The sequence below is a fragment of the Tursiops truncatus genome, chromosome 10, assembly GCF_011762595.2.
Source record: "Tursiops truncatus isolate mTurTru1 chromosome 10, mTurTru1.mat.Y, whole genome shotgun sequence".
NCBI lineage: Eukaryota > Metazoa > Chordata > Mammalia > Artiodactyla > Delphinidae > Tursiops > Tursiops truncatus.
In genome coordinates this window covers 7223438-7241419 of record NC_047043.1, presented here as the reverse complement: position 1 = coordinate 7241419, position 17982 = coordinate 7223438, and the positions used below count along the sequence as shown (strand labels likewise).

Here is a 17982-nt window from a genome sequence, read left to right as displayed (position 1 = left end):
TACATGGTAGAATAAGGGATTTAAACCAAGCCATGCTTGACTCTGTAGCTTACATGCCTCACCCCCTCCTGTAGACCTGCTCTCTTTTTTTATGGGAGATGTTACTGGTTAGGGGGAGGGCATATCAGGATAAGGGCTAGAGAGGTTGCTGACATATTCAGAAGGGAGAGTCTAGAGTTGAGTCAGACAGTCAAGATGAGCAACCTCCTAGTCTGGCAAAGAAAATGCTGGCAAGGATGGTGAACAGTAAGGAACATGAAGGGAAACTTCATCTGGCATCTTCTTCAACTACAGACTCTGAAGATAAACTTCTGATGTCATCAGCCAAAGGGCATTTTTTAGATCTTTGGTTCCCTTGGTGGAACCAAGTTTTTCTTATGGAACTAGGATGTTTCATGCAGTGGGGTCCCGAGGAGAAGGATGTGTCCCCCTTGTCCAAGTGGAGGCTGGAGCAGGCCTTCTTTATAAATTTCTATTCAGCAGAGGTGTTCAGATTTCATCAAGAGGAATTCTTACTCTCTGTGGGCCCAAGAGCCCGTGTGAAAACCTTGAATTTTAAGTTTGTAAATGGATATTCAGAGGTGGAGTACCACTTGATGGCTCAGCTGTTAGAAGCTCAATAAAGTGAGTCATGGAGAATAATTATAGTTGGTGGAAGAGAGGTGTTGGCGAGAGAGGGTAAGATGAGGGCTGTGGAAAGGGTGACATCTGGGGTAAGTGTTAGGGTGAAAGTAATTATAGGCAAGTGCTATCCAGTAGAAATATAATGTGAGCTGTGGACACAAACAATTTCCAGGAGCACACATTAATAAAATTAAAAAGAAACAAGTGAATGAACTTTAATAATACATTTTATATCAATCAATATCTACAAATATTATTTCAACTTATAATCAAAGTAAAAATTTAAAGCAATATTTAACTTTTTTTGGTATGAAGTCTTTGAAATCTGTGTGTATTTATACTGGCAGGAAGTCTTAATGTGAGTTCGCCTCATTTCCAGTGTACCATAGGCGTATGTGGCTGGTGGCTATGGTAGTGAGCAGTGCAGTTACAGACAATGAGACCTGGAAGTCCAGCCACTCAAGTTTGCATGGGAGAATTTGAGGAACTCTTAGAGGACCGTAACTTCCCAGCCTCCAAAATGCTGCATAACTAATATTGACCTACAATATGATAGTTCCAACACTGTCTCAATTGTACTAGTCATTTTTAACATTATTTCTGTGATATAAATTAAAGTCTGGATATAAAAAGTATTCCTGGAGATGGATTGAATAAATTCTCCTATGAACCAGAAATTAGTAAATGGGGAGCGAGAACATTTTATAACTCAAAAGTAGATCAGAGTGGAAGGGGCTTTAGATGGAAAAGCCAGGAATGATTTATTATCCTGACAAAACCAGCCAGACATGGCATAGGTAGGGGTTATACCACCTCCATTCTGGAACATAATCAACATTAAAAAAATTATTTGATGAATCTCTACCTAAACCCACCCTGCTCACCTGCCTTTGGGAGAGCCTCAAAAAAAAATTCAACTGCAAATGAGATGTGCAATTTTATGGTCTGTGAACAAGGAATAATATTTGAAATCCCTGAATTTAGAAACTGTTAGGTATTGTAGAACACAATGTTTCTTGCTAATACAATAAAAAAGAACATTTATATCATCTGCCAATGTGACGACTTAAGTAACATAGAGTAACTACATTTTTCCCCACAATATTATTACAATGAGCACAAATTCTCATCCTATAAGTAAATATCAAACACATTTCCACCTTTTTCATCCTATAAGTAAGTATCCAATACACTCCTACCTTTTAGATGCTTTAAAAAAAAAAGTAATGGTAAGTAATGGCAGAATACCAATGCTACTTTACTTACCCAAATTATTTCATAGAAATGTAAAATCGTTGGATAGATAGCGATTTAAATTATGAAGGAAATGTCTAGGAGAGGGATTTTCTGACAACAAACTTTGGAATAAAAAGACTTCAAATTTGTGATGGATTGAGCCCCTTAGTAGAGGAAAAATGTGATTGAAATGAATACACACTGATCTTTAGGAACAAGCAAAATAAGGAACTACTGAGTGGTCTGATTTTAAGATCACTTGGAGGGTACCCTCAGATCCCTCCCGAACACTCCAGCGTTAAAGCATTCTTAGAAGCTTGTTTGTCTAAAGGTTCCCCAGAGAAATGGCAGTGTGCTACAGGGCTGACACTGTACCTTGGTATCAGTCATTTTTACAAGGTGTGAATGAGAAAAAACACAATGAAAGTCTCAGTCCTTCCTGCTTCCCCGCCAGGTCTCTTCCACACGCTCTGCCTCTGCTCTTCCCTTCTAAAGAAAGTCGCCTAGGCTCTGCTCAAGACCTTCTTTCCATTCCTATTGCCTTTAATTTGTAGGTAGACGCTTAGCAAAAGCATTCAATCCCCTGTTTTGTAAATTTCAGGAGGAATAACTTACCTGTGATGATTTTTGGCCACACGTCCTCTGCTCCATCTTGCCCGGAACTCAGACTGCTTCTCTGACCCCAGCTCATCCACTTCGCTCACTGCCAGCCATGGCCTGGCCTGATGATGATTAGCCTGATGAGGAAGGGAAATTCAGAATTATAGCACTTGAAAAGGGAGAGCAACAGAGAACCGACAACTAATTAGAATTTCAAAAGACAGAGGAATTGACTTAGGTTCTAAACATAACAAGGGCTTGAGGGCTGGGTAGGTCGAAAGGGTGTATTTCATAATCTGAATATATAACATAGTGGCACTAAAAGTAGTGAATGACTGAATTCTAAATGACAGTAAAATGAAATGTGGGACAGATGTGAGAAGGAGCCATGGAAAGGCTTTAGATAAGAAGAAATAAATAATTATGGAAGTGCATAGTAAAACAGTTCAAATGATGGTGAGTGATTTAACTGCACTTGGGAAGTTGTTTCCTTTTAATCTCTAATTTTCAGAGGTTATTTCAAGTGTTCTTTCCATCCTTGCTTCCCTCACCCAAAATCCTAGGGGAGAGCATTTGATTGACCACGCTTAGGCCACTTGCCAGCTCCTTGGCTTTGTCACAGGTAGGGGAAGTAGGTTCTGTCAGCTCTTCCTGGCTTCTGTCATTGGAGACAGGAATCTGGAGTTACTGAACCATCAAGACTATACACACTGGGAACTAGGAAATTGTGATGCTATTAGGGAGGGGAAATGGATGCACGACAGCAAAACAAATCAACCAGACACACATCTGATAAATGTTCCGTACAGTTCCTCAGTCTTGGACTATTTCCTGATCATATCCTATTGTTCATAACATCAGTACAATTAAAAAATGGAAGTGGTATATGTGTGATTAGTTGGATATAAAATTTATACAATATTTTGCTTAGGAGTTATATATATATATATATATAATCCCAAAATACTTTATGTATGTCTCCATTTCCTCTTCCTCATTTACTGAAAACATATTGCTTAAACATCTATTTCCCAAGCACTGTGTTAGATACAGGAGATGCAAAAGTGAACACAACAGACATGGTCGTTCTCTGTGTCATGAAGCATGTTACACCAGCAAAGTCACACTGAGGGCAACTCTTGAGATTTTAGTTGATTAATCCAGATTAAACAGGCACTCTCAAAAAAGCAATGTTTTCTCATTCAAGATTTTTACATCAATTTCATAAATAACATTTCTCAGATTGAATGACTCTAGAAGTATGGGTAAATCAGGAAAAAATGTGTGTGTGTGTGTGTGTGTACCATATGAACATAACTGTGATCTCAGTTTAGTTGATTAAACTGTGTTCAGCCTAGGACTGAGCATGTCTGAGGATTTGTGGTTTAAAGTGGCCTAAAATGAACATAACTTTTTAGTGAAAAAAACCTATAAAAATTCAGGTTTTCTGATGCTTCAGTGATGTGGTCAGTATTTTAGCAGCTGCACAGAAATTTTTTTTTTTTTTTTTAAATCTAGTTCCCTTTAAATATTGGGTGACATTTACAAAAATACTTCCTGGCCATCAGAATAAGTTACACTGATGCAGTGAAATTCCATATTCAATTTAAACTTTGCTAAGCTCTCTTTACCTGCAGTCTGACTGGTTCATTTGTTGCATTTCCATTTTGAAAAAAGACTAAGAATGTTCCTGGCAAAGGACTAATTCTAAGGAAAGAGACAGACACACGATCTTGATCTCATTCAAAGACTCAGGGCCAGAGAAGAAAACTAGTTTTGAGTACAGTCTAGTGTTTGCCAATCATATTGTCCCATGGTTTAATCCTCAGGCATTTATTCCTGGGTCTTGGGGAGAGGGGTTTGGAATAAAAACTGGGATCTCTGTCAGTTGCTGGGGACCTAGGAGCTCTACCTGCTAACCTGTGTGACATGGAGGGAAGCCATGTAGGTAGAGATGACGTGTATCCCTCCAGTTGGCATGGCCAATGGAACGTGGGATGGACAGAGGCATGAGTTCAAGGTTTGATCAGAACCTGAGAAGATGTTGGATAGAACTTGGGATAACCTATAATGGGTACCAGCAGGAATCAGTATTGGAAGTGACAGTGGTCACCTGAGGTGGCCCCAGCAGCAGCTGTGGGATTGACAGGAAGTGCTTTCCCTGCTGCTCTGTGGGGTGGAGGTGCCGCCACTGATTTCATGATGGATGTGGTCTGAAGACCACAGTGTAGAAACCTTGACAGCAGGCAGCAAAGCGGAAGCCTCAGCCTTAGAGAAAGAAAATGGCAGATGTTCCAAAAGAAGCTGAGAGGAATGAGTTTCAGCGTCTGTGATCAAAGGACTTAGATTCTCTCCAAAGAAATGAGGGGTGGTTTGAATTAAGGGTAGGAGATCGTAATAGTTGTGCCTGAGCTAGAGAAATCCTAAATTAGGGTTGTAATCGTGACCCTAAATCTGTCTTCAGATTGGTGTGGCCATTAGAAATACACAGGCACAAAAATTTATAATAAAAATGACATGTAAGGGTACATGTTAAGTGCATAATTCAAATTGTCAGAGAATTGTTTTTCCCCCTAGTGCACATAGCCTAGATTATTTCAGTAGTGATATTGTATAAAACCGTTTATATTGTTCTCATTTGCCCCTTAAGATGGAAAAAGGGTGTTATATGAAATATATAGTACACTTAAAAATATTTTTTGATTTGGGACATTTCAAATATTATTAAGAAAAAGAAATATATAGGAAAATCATTTGCTTTAGGTTTATGAACTGACCTGGATTTGTGTTTTAAGATACCGTTTGGCTCCTAAGTGATTTGAACCTCTTTCATTGACTTGGAAGCCTAAAAATATACACTCAGGAAAGCGTCCTTCCTACAGAAATATTTTATGTAGATACAAGATGGGTGAAATATTTGGTCAGTTTATACAAATCAATTTAAGTTTACTGTCCTACCCCACCCCCTCCTTTTTTTTTTCCCAAATGGAGTACCAGAGTTCTAGAATAATATTTGTCCCATTGGGAAAGGAGCATTTTAATCAAATATTTGAGTTTTGGGAATTTCAACAGCATAAGAAAAGTTTAATTAGTTTTCTTCTCAGAAGGAACTGCCCACCTCCAGGTAATCACGCAGATTTGCCCAGGAAATCAGCAGAATGTCTATTGATGTTGTCTTTTCCTGTTTCTGTTAATGCTAAAATTGAAACCATGGGTAACAGTTTACCAGCTGTTAAGCGCAGTCATTTTTCTTTCTTTTTTTTTTTTTAATATTTATTTATTTATTTATTTAGGCTGCCCTGGGTGTTAGTTGCGGCATGTGGGATCTTCGTTGCAGCATGTGGGCTTCTTAGTTGCGGCATGCATGCGGGATCCAGTTCCCCAACCAGGGATTGAACCCGGGCCCCCTGCATTGGGAGCACGGGGTCTTACCCACCGGACCACCAGGGAAGTCCCGAGCGCAGTCATTTTTCTATCTTCTCTTCAAATTTTTGTGAAACCCCCAATGTATGACTCTTTGTAAAATAATGTGTCATAAAATCTGTCATAAGTCGTTGGTTGGGGAAAGAATTTTTATAAGAATTATTTTAATATTCAGAGATACTACTTTATGATTCCAGTTCATTGATGATAGATTCATACATTGAAACCACTGGATTTGTTTATGTGCCAGTAAAATTTATGTACCTTCAAAATAAAAATGTGAGCACAGGAATCTGTATAGTGGTAAAAAGTGTGGTTAAGAATCTTAGAATCATAGAAATGCTAGAAGTAGAGATCATATAGCTGATATTACAGAAGTCCAATGAGTCTCCTAATATAAACAGCTACACAGTAAAAGAACTGAGAGAAAGACTTGTTTTCTGATACATTAGTGATGCAATCAGTCTCTCAGCAGTTGGACAGGTTACTAAATTGTTTACCTATGCCTCCTAAATATTTGGTGAAATTTTCATTTCTTTTCACATCTTTATTGGAGTGTAATTGCTTTACATTGTTGTGTTAGTTTCTGCTGTATAACAAAGTGAATCAGCTATACATATACTTATATCCCCATATCCCCTCCCTCTTGCGTCTCCCTCCCACCCTGCCTATCCCACCCTTCTAGGTGGGTGAAATTTTCTAAAAGATTTTTTTTTTTTGCTTCCAGAATAAGTTGCACTATATCAATGAAATTCTGCATAATTTCAAAGTTTACAAGGCCACCACGTTGACTGGAGTTCAATAGTTGCATTTCCATTTTAAGAACAATTTTACTAGAAAAGTTTCTTATGATCTTACATAAGCTTTTCATGACCTTATACATGTTTTTAGCATACGTTCGTTAGTCCTTAATCTCCAAAAAATTCCATTTAGAGTTTCTTTCAAATATTTTTTGTTTTCTATTAAAGAGATTTAATAGAAAATAAGATTTTCCTCATCAGATTGATTGACCAAAAACCTTATAAAAAAAGACCCATGGGAAGACCTGAACCCTTTGCTTTATGAGATAGAGTTTAGTTGTCTATAAGTTACCAGATTTTTAAAGAGAAAGTATTATTAATCAATATTGTTTAAACTAAATCTAATAATCCAATATATTGATTGCTTTCATACTGAAGTGTGCTACAGTGTGCTGAAAATATTACTACCTGAATGAACCCTTAAGTACAATACATGAGTATAAGTAATCATAGATGCAGGGGGGAAGACATAGTTATTAAATGAATGAGGGCACAATCAGAAATATTAGGGGGTGACTGATGTCTAATATCAGGTCCTTCCTAATTGAAAGGCAGTATTCTAAACTGTATACATAAATTTGTGGACAAGTAGGACAATGGTGCCTGGCTTCAACTAGAAAGAAAAAAACACACCTACTTTGGTATTGCTTTTGTAGGACTTTTAAATATGCATAAAAAACAATATATTTATACTTAACCTTTGAATTATCATTATTACTTAAGTAATGGAAAGATCTTCCTGTTTAGAAGTTAGGTGCTTAGGGACCCGCTTTAACTCCAAGGATTTAAGGTCCGGAGGAACACATGATGCATTAATGCCTTGGGGTGCGTCAGATGAGCCCTGCAGCAATTATGCACTCCACAGCACTCCAGTGGTTTGAAAGTTAAAATGCCTGGTAATTTACCATGAGGGAGGGCCTTAGGGGAAGAAAGAATATGGCTCAATTAATTAGTACTTGTTAGCAAACTTCGACTATTACCCTATTTAGGTTTTCAAATCACTGATATCTCAAATACCCACAAGATTTGGAAAAGAAGTAAGAATAAGCAGTGGAGAAAGCTAATTTGTCCAACAGAGCACCAGTTTTTGAATATAGTGTGAGCAGTGGAGCCATTTTCACAGGTTAGCCTTTCTATAAAGAAGAAAACGGAACTGGTATCCATTTGCTGTTTTTAACTCTGTGGTTAAATCTCATGCCTTTCAGTTTGAGTTTCTGGGTAAGATGAATACTCTTGATGACTACCTAGGGATTCCTATGAAAATCTAACAGAAATAAATTAATTTTGAGAGTTATCTGGAGCTTTATGATGGGTGTTGGTTTTCTATTTAATCACTATATCTCCTAAGTGGCTATTATAGGTATTTACAAAAATTAATGATTCTTAAAGATTATCTGGTTGTTTTCGGGGTATTATTCAAATACTTTGCAAATTATTGTCTTTGTTCTAAAGGCTTTTCAATCAAATCTCTCATGCATTCATGGTATGGAAACATTGCCTTCAAATAATATTTACACAAAATATAATTATTTTCAATACTTTTAGCTCATGTTCCCCCTTATTTCTGTTCTAATTGCTTTGACTAAGATTTCTAAGAGAATATTGGGTTATAATATTGATAGTGGACATCTAAGTCATAGTTTGAGTTTCCATCATTAGGTTTTTTTTTTGGTTTGTTTGGGTTTTGTTGTAGTTTTGTTTTGATACTTAGTATAATAAATTTTGGTTTAAGGTAATTGTCATATTAAAAAGTAGCCTTGTATCTTTTGTTGCCATTAATTTAAAAAATGTTTGTAAATCAATCTTATAAAAATAGTATTTGAGTGGATTTAGTAAGATAGAGCATGTTTGAGTTTGACATAGTTCCCACTAACTTGCCTTTTATTACAACCTCTTGATTTCCACATTTCTGTTTCATACACATATATAAAGTGCCTGAACATTTAAGCCTGAGACCTTGGTATTAGATTTTCAAAGTGGGGAAAGCAGAAAGTTTTCCCAAATTTATTTATAAAGTTCATGGGAATCAAATTTAATTATAGATCTCTAGGCTTCATGCCTTTAAAAGGAATAATGTTCAGGAGAATATCCTAGTTTGTAAAATTTTCATGCACGGCTGTAATTGTAGAATGTAACTTGTTTAGTTATTTAGTTTACATGCAGGCCTTTTGTTTATTTAACTTACAGAATATTATAAAAAACATGATGATTGGTGATAAAAAGCTGAGTTGAAGCAGGTGGAGTCACAGGAAGAGGACAAGAATGGAACCAATAAACCAATCCAAAAATGGATAGAGGCATTCAGAGCTTCTCTCTCCGGAGCTAATGGGGCTGATTTGAAAGGAAGTGGTTGCCTCGTTGAGTAAAGATGCTTCCCATGATTCACACTAACCTTCCTCTGGTGGGCAATTTCATTCTCACTATTATAGCCCCCAAGGAACTGCATGGGTGCACACTGGAGGATTTCCTGACCAAAGTTCACGTACGGTGTAATTTAAGTAAAAGCCCTGATTACATTCCATGCTGCTCTGAGTTAAAGGGTAGGAAAACCTGATATCTGTGGAAGGGCAGAGGCAAGTACATGCGCCTTCCTCCCCCAGTCAGTAAAAATAGCCCAAGAAATGCACTAACTGAGGCTGATTCTAAACATTGAACAGCTAATTCTAGGAAGTTAGAAACAAAAGTAGAGTATTGAGAGTATAAAGACCAATTTACTGATTTATTAATTTATGTATCATGCCCAATTGCTTCAATGTAGAACCATAGATATATGTATATATGCAATTGTCAGATTATTCATCTGAATGTAACAGGCAGTTAAATGTCGGCCATATTAAAACCTGTTGTATGTATGTTGCTAAATGCCCTACTTTGAATTTCTCAGTGGGTCTGTTAATTTTCCTGTGAGATGATTTTAGATATATCCAAAAGCATATTCTGAATGATTAGGGCACTTTTAGGAATTTATCCTATTAGTAACCTACCTTCTGGTAATATATACCCTCTCCTAAAACCATCTCACTTAATTAAATCTTGACCTATCCAACGAAACACAAGCAAAGGAACTATTGTTAAGATGAAGTCTGTAGTTTCCAAACTGCTCATAGGTTCCACGTGCTTTCCCATCTTAAACTCTGCCTACTATATTCAGGTTATTGGCCCATCAAGTCAAGATACAACAATAGAAAGGAAGAATTATTTTAATATTTAATAATAGTAGGTTCTTATTTGATTCATAAGCTGATTTATGTTATAGCAAGAAATTGGCAAAATAGTAATGTTATAAATAATAAATTATAAATATTACATTACCACTTCACTATCTCAGTAGTGCTGAGAACATCGTGATTTAATCCTGCATGTCATTCCTAGTTTGAAACAAAGGTATATGCGAGAGATGCAGCCCCACCCCTCCCTGGGATGCCAAATCATCTTTATCTGGCTCCTTTTTTCCCCCACGTCATGTAGTACCATCTCATAAACTGTAAAATATACATATTTGTTTGCTTTTATTCTTCCACTCACAGAATGTAAGCTCTGTGAGGAGAGGGATTTTTGAATGTTTGTTTTGCTGATCTATTCACATAATAAGCACTCAGTAAATACACCTTAAATAATTGAGTGGATCTGAAACATCATATCCGCATAAAGTGACCCTGTACGACTTAATAATAATTTGAGCAAAAACATCAGTTAAAAACTCAACTCTGGGACCACTGAGGAAGTTTGGATTCCATTACTTACTTTATTATACTGTAACTTTGGGAGGCAGAGAATAATTGGGGAGCATCCACTAACAAAACATGCTTCCCATGTCTTTATGCTTTTGTGTCTTTTTTCCTTTGCCTATGCCTCTCCTTCCAATAAAAATTCCTTGCCCCTTTATTTCTGATATGGCTAATTCCTAATCACATTTTAAACTTACTTCAGTTGATACATTTCTCCAGGAAATCCCCAGTATAGGCTAGATGCTCCTACCACACACTCAAACAGACCTCTGTCCCTTACACAATATTAAATCACACTGGATTGAACATTAGCTTCCCTGTCCTGTCAGTGCACTGTGCTCTGAAGGCAGAGCCACTGTTTTCTGTTTGTTCTTAAAATCCAGACATAGTGTTTGGTTCCTAGAAGGACTCAATGAAACAACAAAGGAAAGGGGGTCTTGAAGGAAAAGAGAGAGGGGATGGGGAACAGAAAGGACAAGAGGAATAGTGTGATAAAAAGGTGATAAGTTTTGGCTCATTTTAATCAAGAAACAACATCTAGACCATGGAAGGATTTGGGTATTACAAAAAGTTTCCAAAAAAGGTTTATCTAACGAATGAATTCAGATAATAGTATGAGTACCTCTGTGTGCCAGGCACAATTCTAGGCACAGAGATTATGTTTTTACCCTCATGGAGCTTGTATTTTAGAGTAAGAGACAGACGACAGCAAGTATAATAATGCATATGTAAAACGATACACAAGGAACTGTAAAATGTAGTATAAAATACAAATACATTGTAAAAATATATGAATCCTCTAAATACATAATGTTATAGAATTTGAGGATTTTTAAAGAGAATCAGTGGATTGCCTCTTTGCTCAAGATCCCTTATAATTCTTTACTTGTAAAATGCTATTTGCCATATCCGAGAATGCAAAGTAGAAAATAAATCACTCCAGGAGTGGCGTTTATAACTTACATGTGTGTCTCAACCCACACTGAATGTAGAAGGCACACTTTGCATAGATTTTGAAACCGTATGGAGACCTTGAAGGGGCCCATCTTCCAGCTGAGTGGGGAAGCCTCAAGCCCTGAGGGGAGGTAGCGTCTGGAAGGCTCCCGGTGTGCAGGCCTCCTCTCACTCAGCTGGGCAAGACCCTCATTTCTCAACTGACAACAGGGATGAAAATGGTCTGAGAACCTACAAGCCAAATCAGCTTCTCCAGACCTGTGGTTAAAAATGACTTAACTTTGTTTATTCTCCAAGGACTTGATTCACTTGCCATTGTTTATTAATAAGTCATTTCAGTAGACAGAGGATTGGAGTTTTGTATTGGATCGGAGGAGTTTCCAGGATATGGGCACCAATAGTTGACTGATGCTGCCATGGCAATGTAATAAGGAATACACCACTATTTTTGCTTTAGTAAAGGTGAATTATTTTGCCAGCATATGAAAGGGTATACTTAAGAGTATCACAGTGCTTTGTGTTAAAGGGGAAAAAAACAACAATTACTGTGAAGGGGGTAGAATTACTGTGTTATTGCAGTACATAAGACTTTGATTACACACTGCCAAGATTCATATCGGCCTAGTAGTTGTTGACAGATAAAGTAACAAAAATGAAACATTTATTTTTTCTTTATTGAGATCTCAAGGGAAAGCAGATTTTCAGTTCTTACTACATTGATAGAACAGAGACTGACAGCAGAAATGTGCCGGTCCAGAAATACAAATTTTAAGCCTAGGTTTGTATCAAAATTCCATTTAGTCTTGGAGCTGCTGTTGGGATTATTTTTGATCTTAAAACGAATATATTATGGGATATCACAGTATACTTGGTATGTACAATATTAAGCCTTCCCTGTGGGCAATACTTTCAAAATTATTGTTGTTTTCAGTTGACGAAGCTTTATTTCTTTTGCAATGTTTGAGGCAACTTGAGTTATCGTCAGAGTAGGTGACATTTTACCGAATGCAAATTACTAGCAACAGACTGCTATACATTTCAGTCTGCAGGAAGTATGAAACTAGATTTGGAAAATTGATAACAGATCTTTTTTCTCTATTACAAAGTCATATTTGATGCTACAGTTTTGTTATCGACATAAGGACAAAAGTAAGTGGGAAATGCGAAGTGAGAATTTTGGGTTTGTGTCGTTGAGATTGTTGATGTCTTGGATAAAATTTTCTGGCTAAATCCTTTGTACCTTTCCTTCATGTTACTTAAGTTGACATAACAAAAGAGACCTGTGAACAGGCCCCTTATACTTTCCTTCCTTCCTTCCCTCCCTCCCTCCTTCCCTTCCTCCCTCCCTCCCTTTCTTCTTTCTTTTATTCCTTCATCCCTCCCTCCTCCCTCTCTCTTTCTCCTTTCTTTTTACTCAGCTAGCAATTGTGGAAATTTTGCTATAGTTTCTCATAATTACGATGTTATTAAGTTGACTGGAATTCTGGACACAATGACATGATATACTTTGTGAATTATATACAAGTGGGTAAATAGAGTCATCAGTGAACTCTAAACATCATTATAATCCAGTAGTGTCCATTTCTTGAGTATATCCTAGAAACAATTTGATTAAAATTTCAAATTATTCTTCTAAAGTCTACATTTGAAAATTTCCCCATTAATTTTTTTAGCAACAGACAGATAGCATGAACTTGTTTCTTGAATTACCTTTTCTGACCTTTTGCAAGATGATAATTACAAAAAAAGGGAAGCCTGGAAGACTTGTAAAAAATTAAGCTTATAAAGTAGCTAAAATGGCCCTTCTGTGCTGGTGTCGATTTCAGAATTAACATTTTGGTTCATGTGCTTCTAATAATCACTGACCCTTACTTCATGTACTTTCCACAGGAAATGAATACAGCAGAAATTACTTTGACCCACTGACGGATGAGGAAATATACCCAAGGCAGTATGGGATGGAGGTCAGCGGAGAGGGTGAGCAAGAATTAAGTATGTAATTTTTGTGTCAGAATATTCTTTTCCATTCATGAAAATGAGGTGACAAAGATCACACATGCAGTTCCATTTAGATTTTGCAGCTTACAATTTAAATGGTAAGTTTTAACCACTAACAACATGACAGGCAGCGAAGATAATTTTTGATCAAGGACAGGAAGCTGGTCAGATAGAGAAGCAGGACTTGGCTTTCATTTGATGCTGCTCTAAGCAGTTTGCTGCCATTCTGAGGCCTGTGTTATGCATACGAGGAGCATTATCACTTTACAAATGCCATCTCAGCTCTTCAAGTTTAAAATGAGCATTCTTCAATAAAATTCATCCAGCATGTGAGATTTCCATACCCAGAGACTATTGAATTCTTTCATTGAAGACATGGAACCACCATCTAAGTTCTGAACCACAGAGGTGCAGTGATACGATGGTTTCCTCTTCTCTAATGTCGATTCTAGGTGTGGTTGTAAGATAACAATTTAAAATTGCTCCTTGTGGGCCTACCACCATGCATATTTGGTAGCTTACAAAGCACTCTAGGGTTTACAGAGGTTATTGAGGTAGTGACAGTGACAAATATTACTTAGAGTCATTTGCAACCCAGAAGATCATATTTCACCATGGGGCTCCAGACATTGTATCAGCCTCTCCATGGGAGGAACATGTCTGATGTATGTATGGGATGAGAACATGTTTGAGGTATGTGTGTTTGTATCTGTGTTCTAATTGTATGACTGGAGTGGTCATCCAACTTGGCATAATTTATATTCGGCTCTATCCAATGGTAGGACATCCACATAATGACCCTTTAAACCCTTTTCTAGAACCATGTTCTTACGATTATTATTATTATTTTTTTGGTAGTGACATGACCTTGTTGCTTTACCCTTGTAAAAGAGTACAGTAGTTCTTACAGTCGCTATTATATTGCAGTGGCACATATAAAAGAATCTAAGAACACCTAAATTTGTTGTTTCTGTAGTAAAAGATATATATAGAGAGTAGCTAGTGCAAAACAGTCATTCATTTTGATCAGATGCTTATATATTCTATGATTTGAGAAACTATAATGGCTTATTCTGAAATGATTCTTGTGTCATAGATGTCATAATCCATTGAATATGAGATCCTTTTTAGTGGAGAAGTATCACATTACAAGTGCCCTGCAACATGCATTTTAAAATCATTGTTCCAATTATCACTGATATACAAAAGGGTTTTTTTGTTTGCTTTTTTTAGAGCAAGACAGCATATTGAACAGAATTTGAGTCTATGACCTATAAAATAACTAAATAACCATGATGATCAATAATTTCTTTGTAATTACATTGCATGTCTATAAACTAACTGATGAGAAAGTTATCATAAATATGTTCTTTTAGCACCCCTACAAGTTGATAATAGAATTCTCTATGATCGATTAACAGAGCTCTTTCATGAGAATGGGCAAGGAGGATCCCAAGGTAAGAGACCAATTATTTCCAGTCTTTTATATTAACATTAGTCGTACATTAATTGAGATGGTTTCATGCAAATGCTAGCCTGGTTTTTCTAACTATAACCATTAATTGATGACCTATGTAAAGTTTTGATGGCTGCAAATATTTAATACAGCTAACGTTGGGGGGAGGAATTAATTATGGCCCAATTTCCTATAATTACATAGAATTTATAATCCTAAACAGCAAAAATGATTTAACAGACTTGCTATTGGAGGATCCTACCATGTCATATGGTATGTTTGGATTCGCTAGTTTATGAGGCTATATGCCATTCTTTTTAAAGACTGTTTCTTAGGTTGTAAACAAATTCTTTGAGGTGAAAAAAGACAAATAGTATAGTGTTTTCAGTCTTAGCATGAGAATTCATACTTGTGAATGTTAGGCTCCTTAGGTAAGAAATTCTTATGTGTATTAATCTAGGAACTTAAAGGTAATCCTTTAAAACCTAAATTTCAAATTCTTAGTTTAATACATATAAATTCAGGCCAGAACCACACTGGAGTTTTTACCAAAACATTAAGTGCAAGTTTCTGTATATACGTGATTTCAAATTCACAAGGAATAATTCTATTAAGTTTTTTTCTCAGTATGTGTTTAGTTTTCCTCAATCATTTTTTTTCACTTATTCAAATAACTCCTTATGGTACTTATGAGGAGAAGGCACTGATTATAGTTGTCTTCTAATAGTTATGGTTATTATTTCTATTGAATTTATGCTTAGACTTCACCATTTGCTATGTGACCTTGGGCCAATTTCTTAACCTTTCCTTGCTATTTCTGCCAAATGGACATATAATACCTGCCACAATGGTGTAATTATGGGGATTAAATTATTAATTATTACATCAGCAGAGATGATAAGCACATACATAGAATGATGAAGATACTGACGATTGATGCTGATGATAAAAATATTAATTAAGCATTTCTTGAGTGCCTACTGGGTACCTGGCACAGTCCTAAGCACTGTTCTAAATAAGGTAAATATTGACTTATTTAAACATCATAGCAGCCCTAAAGGTTAGGTCTCATTTTTGATCCCCATTGACAGAATAGTACCCCCTAAAAATTTTATTTCCACCCAGATTCACCACCCCTTTAGTTCTTTGCTATTAGTTTGTGTAGCCAATTTTTTATTTCTTTTTGTCTTTATGAACGAAGCAAATTTGTTTCTCAAGCCAGCTTGAGCCCTCATTCTGATGGATCCTAATTCAGGTGATGTATTAGGCAGGATTCTCCAGAGAAGCAGAATCCAATAAAACCAACAGAAAGAGAGAGAGATCTGTTTTAAAATTTGGTTCTCATCTTTGTGGGAGCTGGCAACTCTGAAGTCCTTAGGGCAGACTGGCAGGCTGATTCAGGGAAGAGTAATATGAAGTTCAGGAAGGAGCTGAATTTTGCAGGGCAACAGGATGGAAACTCAGGTAAGCGTTAATGTTGCACTCTTGAGACTGAAGGTCACAGGGCAAGCCAGTAGGCCAAGAACTCAGACTGGATTTTCTCTGTTGCAGTCTTGAGACCAAATTCCTTCTGTTTGGGGAAACAGTCTTTGCTCTTAAGGTTTTCAACTGATTGGATGAGGCCCACCCACATTATGAAGAGTAATCTGCTTTTCTTGAAGTCTACTGATTTAAATGATAATCACAATATTACCTTCATGGCAACATCTAGATGGTTTTTAACCAAATAACTGGACACCATTGCCAGCCAAGCTGATATATAAACTTAAGCATCACAAATGGTTATTTTAAATCAGTCAGGCCTCTATATTTTTAGTATAATGTCTGAGTCAGCAAATATACACTGAATACCTTTTTTGTGTGAGCTAGACATTGAGTAAGGCACTTGTGTACCTAACATGTCCCTTCCATATGACAACTCGTTGCAGCTTGGAGCCCTTGAAACCACCAGTTTGCACAGGTAGCATTTACAGGTAGCATCTAATAGGTCTTCCAGTGTCACTTATGAGCTCACAAGAGTGTTATGGCATTTACAGAATAGTCAGGAACTTCACCATGTATTTCATAGAGGAGGATATAACCGAGACTTAGAAAGTTTAAAGACGTATACAAGGCAATACAGTGTACAGTGAGCAAAGAAGGAAGACCAGCAGTTCTCTGTATATTGCACCCTGCATTTCCCTCCACAAAAGAGGCTCTCTTCCATTGGTTAAAAATGTCAAGGTTCTTGTTAAAATCCTAACATTGAAGGCATGGAAAATTCCATATTTTACCTGCCAGTATTTTTTTAGAGACTGGAAGAGAGAGGATTACTTTATATTTACAGCATGCATCTAGCTAGGTGAGTAGATACATTTTGTAAATGATACTGATTTCAGATGCTAGAGAGAGAAGTGAAGTACACTACCATTTATATAAGTGCTGGCATTTCTATGCAAATAAACAAGGCAGGCCAAATAAAGTCCCTCTGTGTGTACAGAGCTCAGGAACTGTTCTCGGGGATCCTAACTCGGGAAATGAACCCAAGAGCTCTGGCTTCTCCTAAAACCATTCATCTCCCAAGCTGGTTTCAGCAAAACAGCAAGTACATGGTAAGATGTTGAAGTAAACAGCATGTAATACCAATGCACGGAAAAGCACAGTATCTACACTTCAAGATGTATTTGGTAAGAGGGAAAAAGACATTAAAGCACAGCTGTACGCTGCTCACTTTGGGAATATGGCAGGATGGACAAAGTTTGTTGGCAGGTAGTTAGTTTTTAATCTTAAAACCCGGGCTTTACTGATTTCCCAGCACATTAAGCATAAATAGTTCGCTAAATTGTTGATGATGAAAAAATGAAACTTGATCCCATGTAAGAAAAAAGGTGGTTAAATTACTATGTGTTTAGTGACACACGTTATGTTAAAGTGACAAAGAGCGAGTGGAATTCATGTGATCTTTTTGGGGTAAACAGATGAGAGCATCGTGGAGGAGACTTTGGGTTCTGAAGAGCTGGTGAGTTCTGGTAAGATTCTTGGACTCTACAAAGAGGACGGTGAAGCCACCTCTGCTTACAGCAAGGAGACTGAAAGATACGCCCGGAAAGACATAATTCTGCCTGGAAGTTCTTCACTGGAACAGGTCAGCACTAAAATCTATATCAAGAAATGTAAAATAATC

At 36.9% G+C, this 17982-nt stretch overlaps 1 protein-coding gene across 1 annotated transcript in view; it reads left to right on the top strand.

The window, feature by feature from the left end:
* LOC101338462 (uncharacterized) overlaps positions 1-17982 on the top strand; it is a gene marked incomplete at its 5' end in the record, with an annotated part of 197001 nt that overhangs the window by 2216 nt on the left and 176803 nt on the right. The window contains 3 exons of the mRNA XM_033863641.1: positions 13256-13342; positions 14752-14820; positions 17777-17943. Of these exons, the coding sequence (XP_033719532.1) occupies positions 13256-13342; positions 14752-14820; positions 17777-17943 (323 nt within the window). The remainder of the gene's footprint in view (positions 1-13255; positions 13343-14751; positions 14821-17776; positions 17944-17982) is intronic.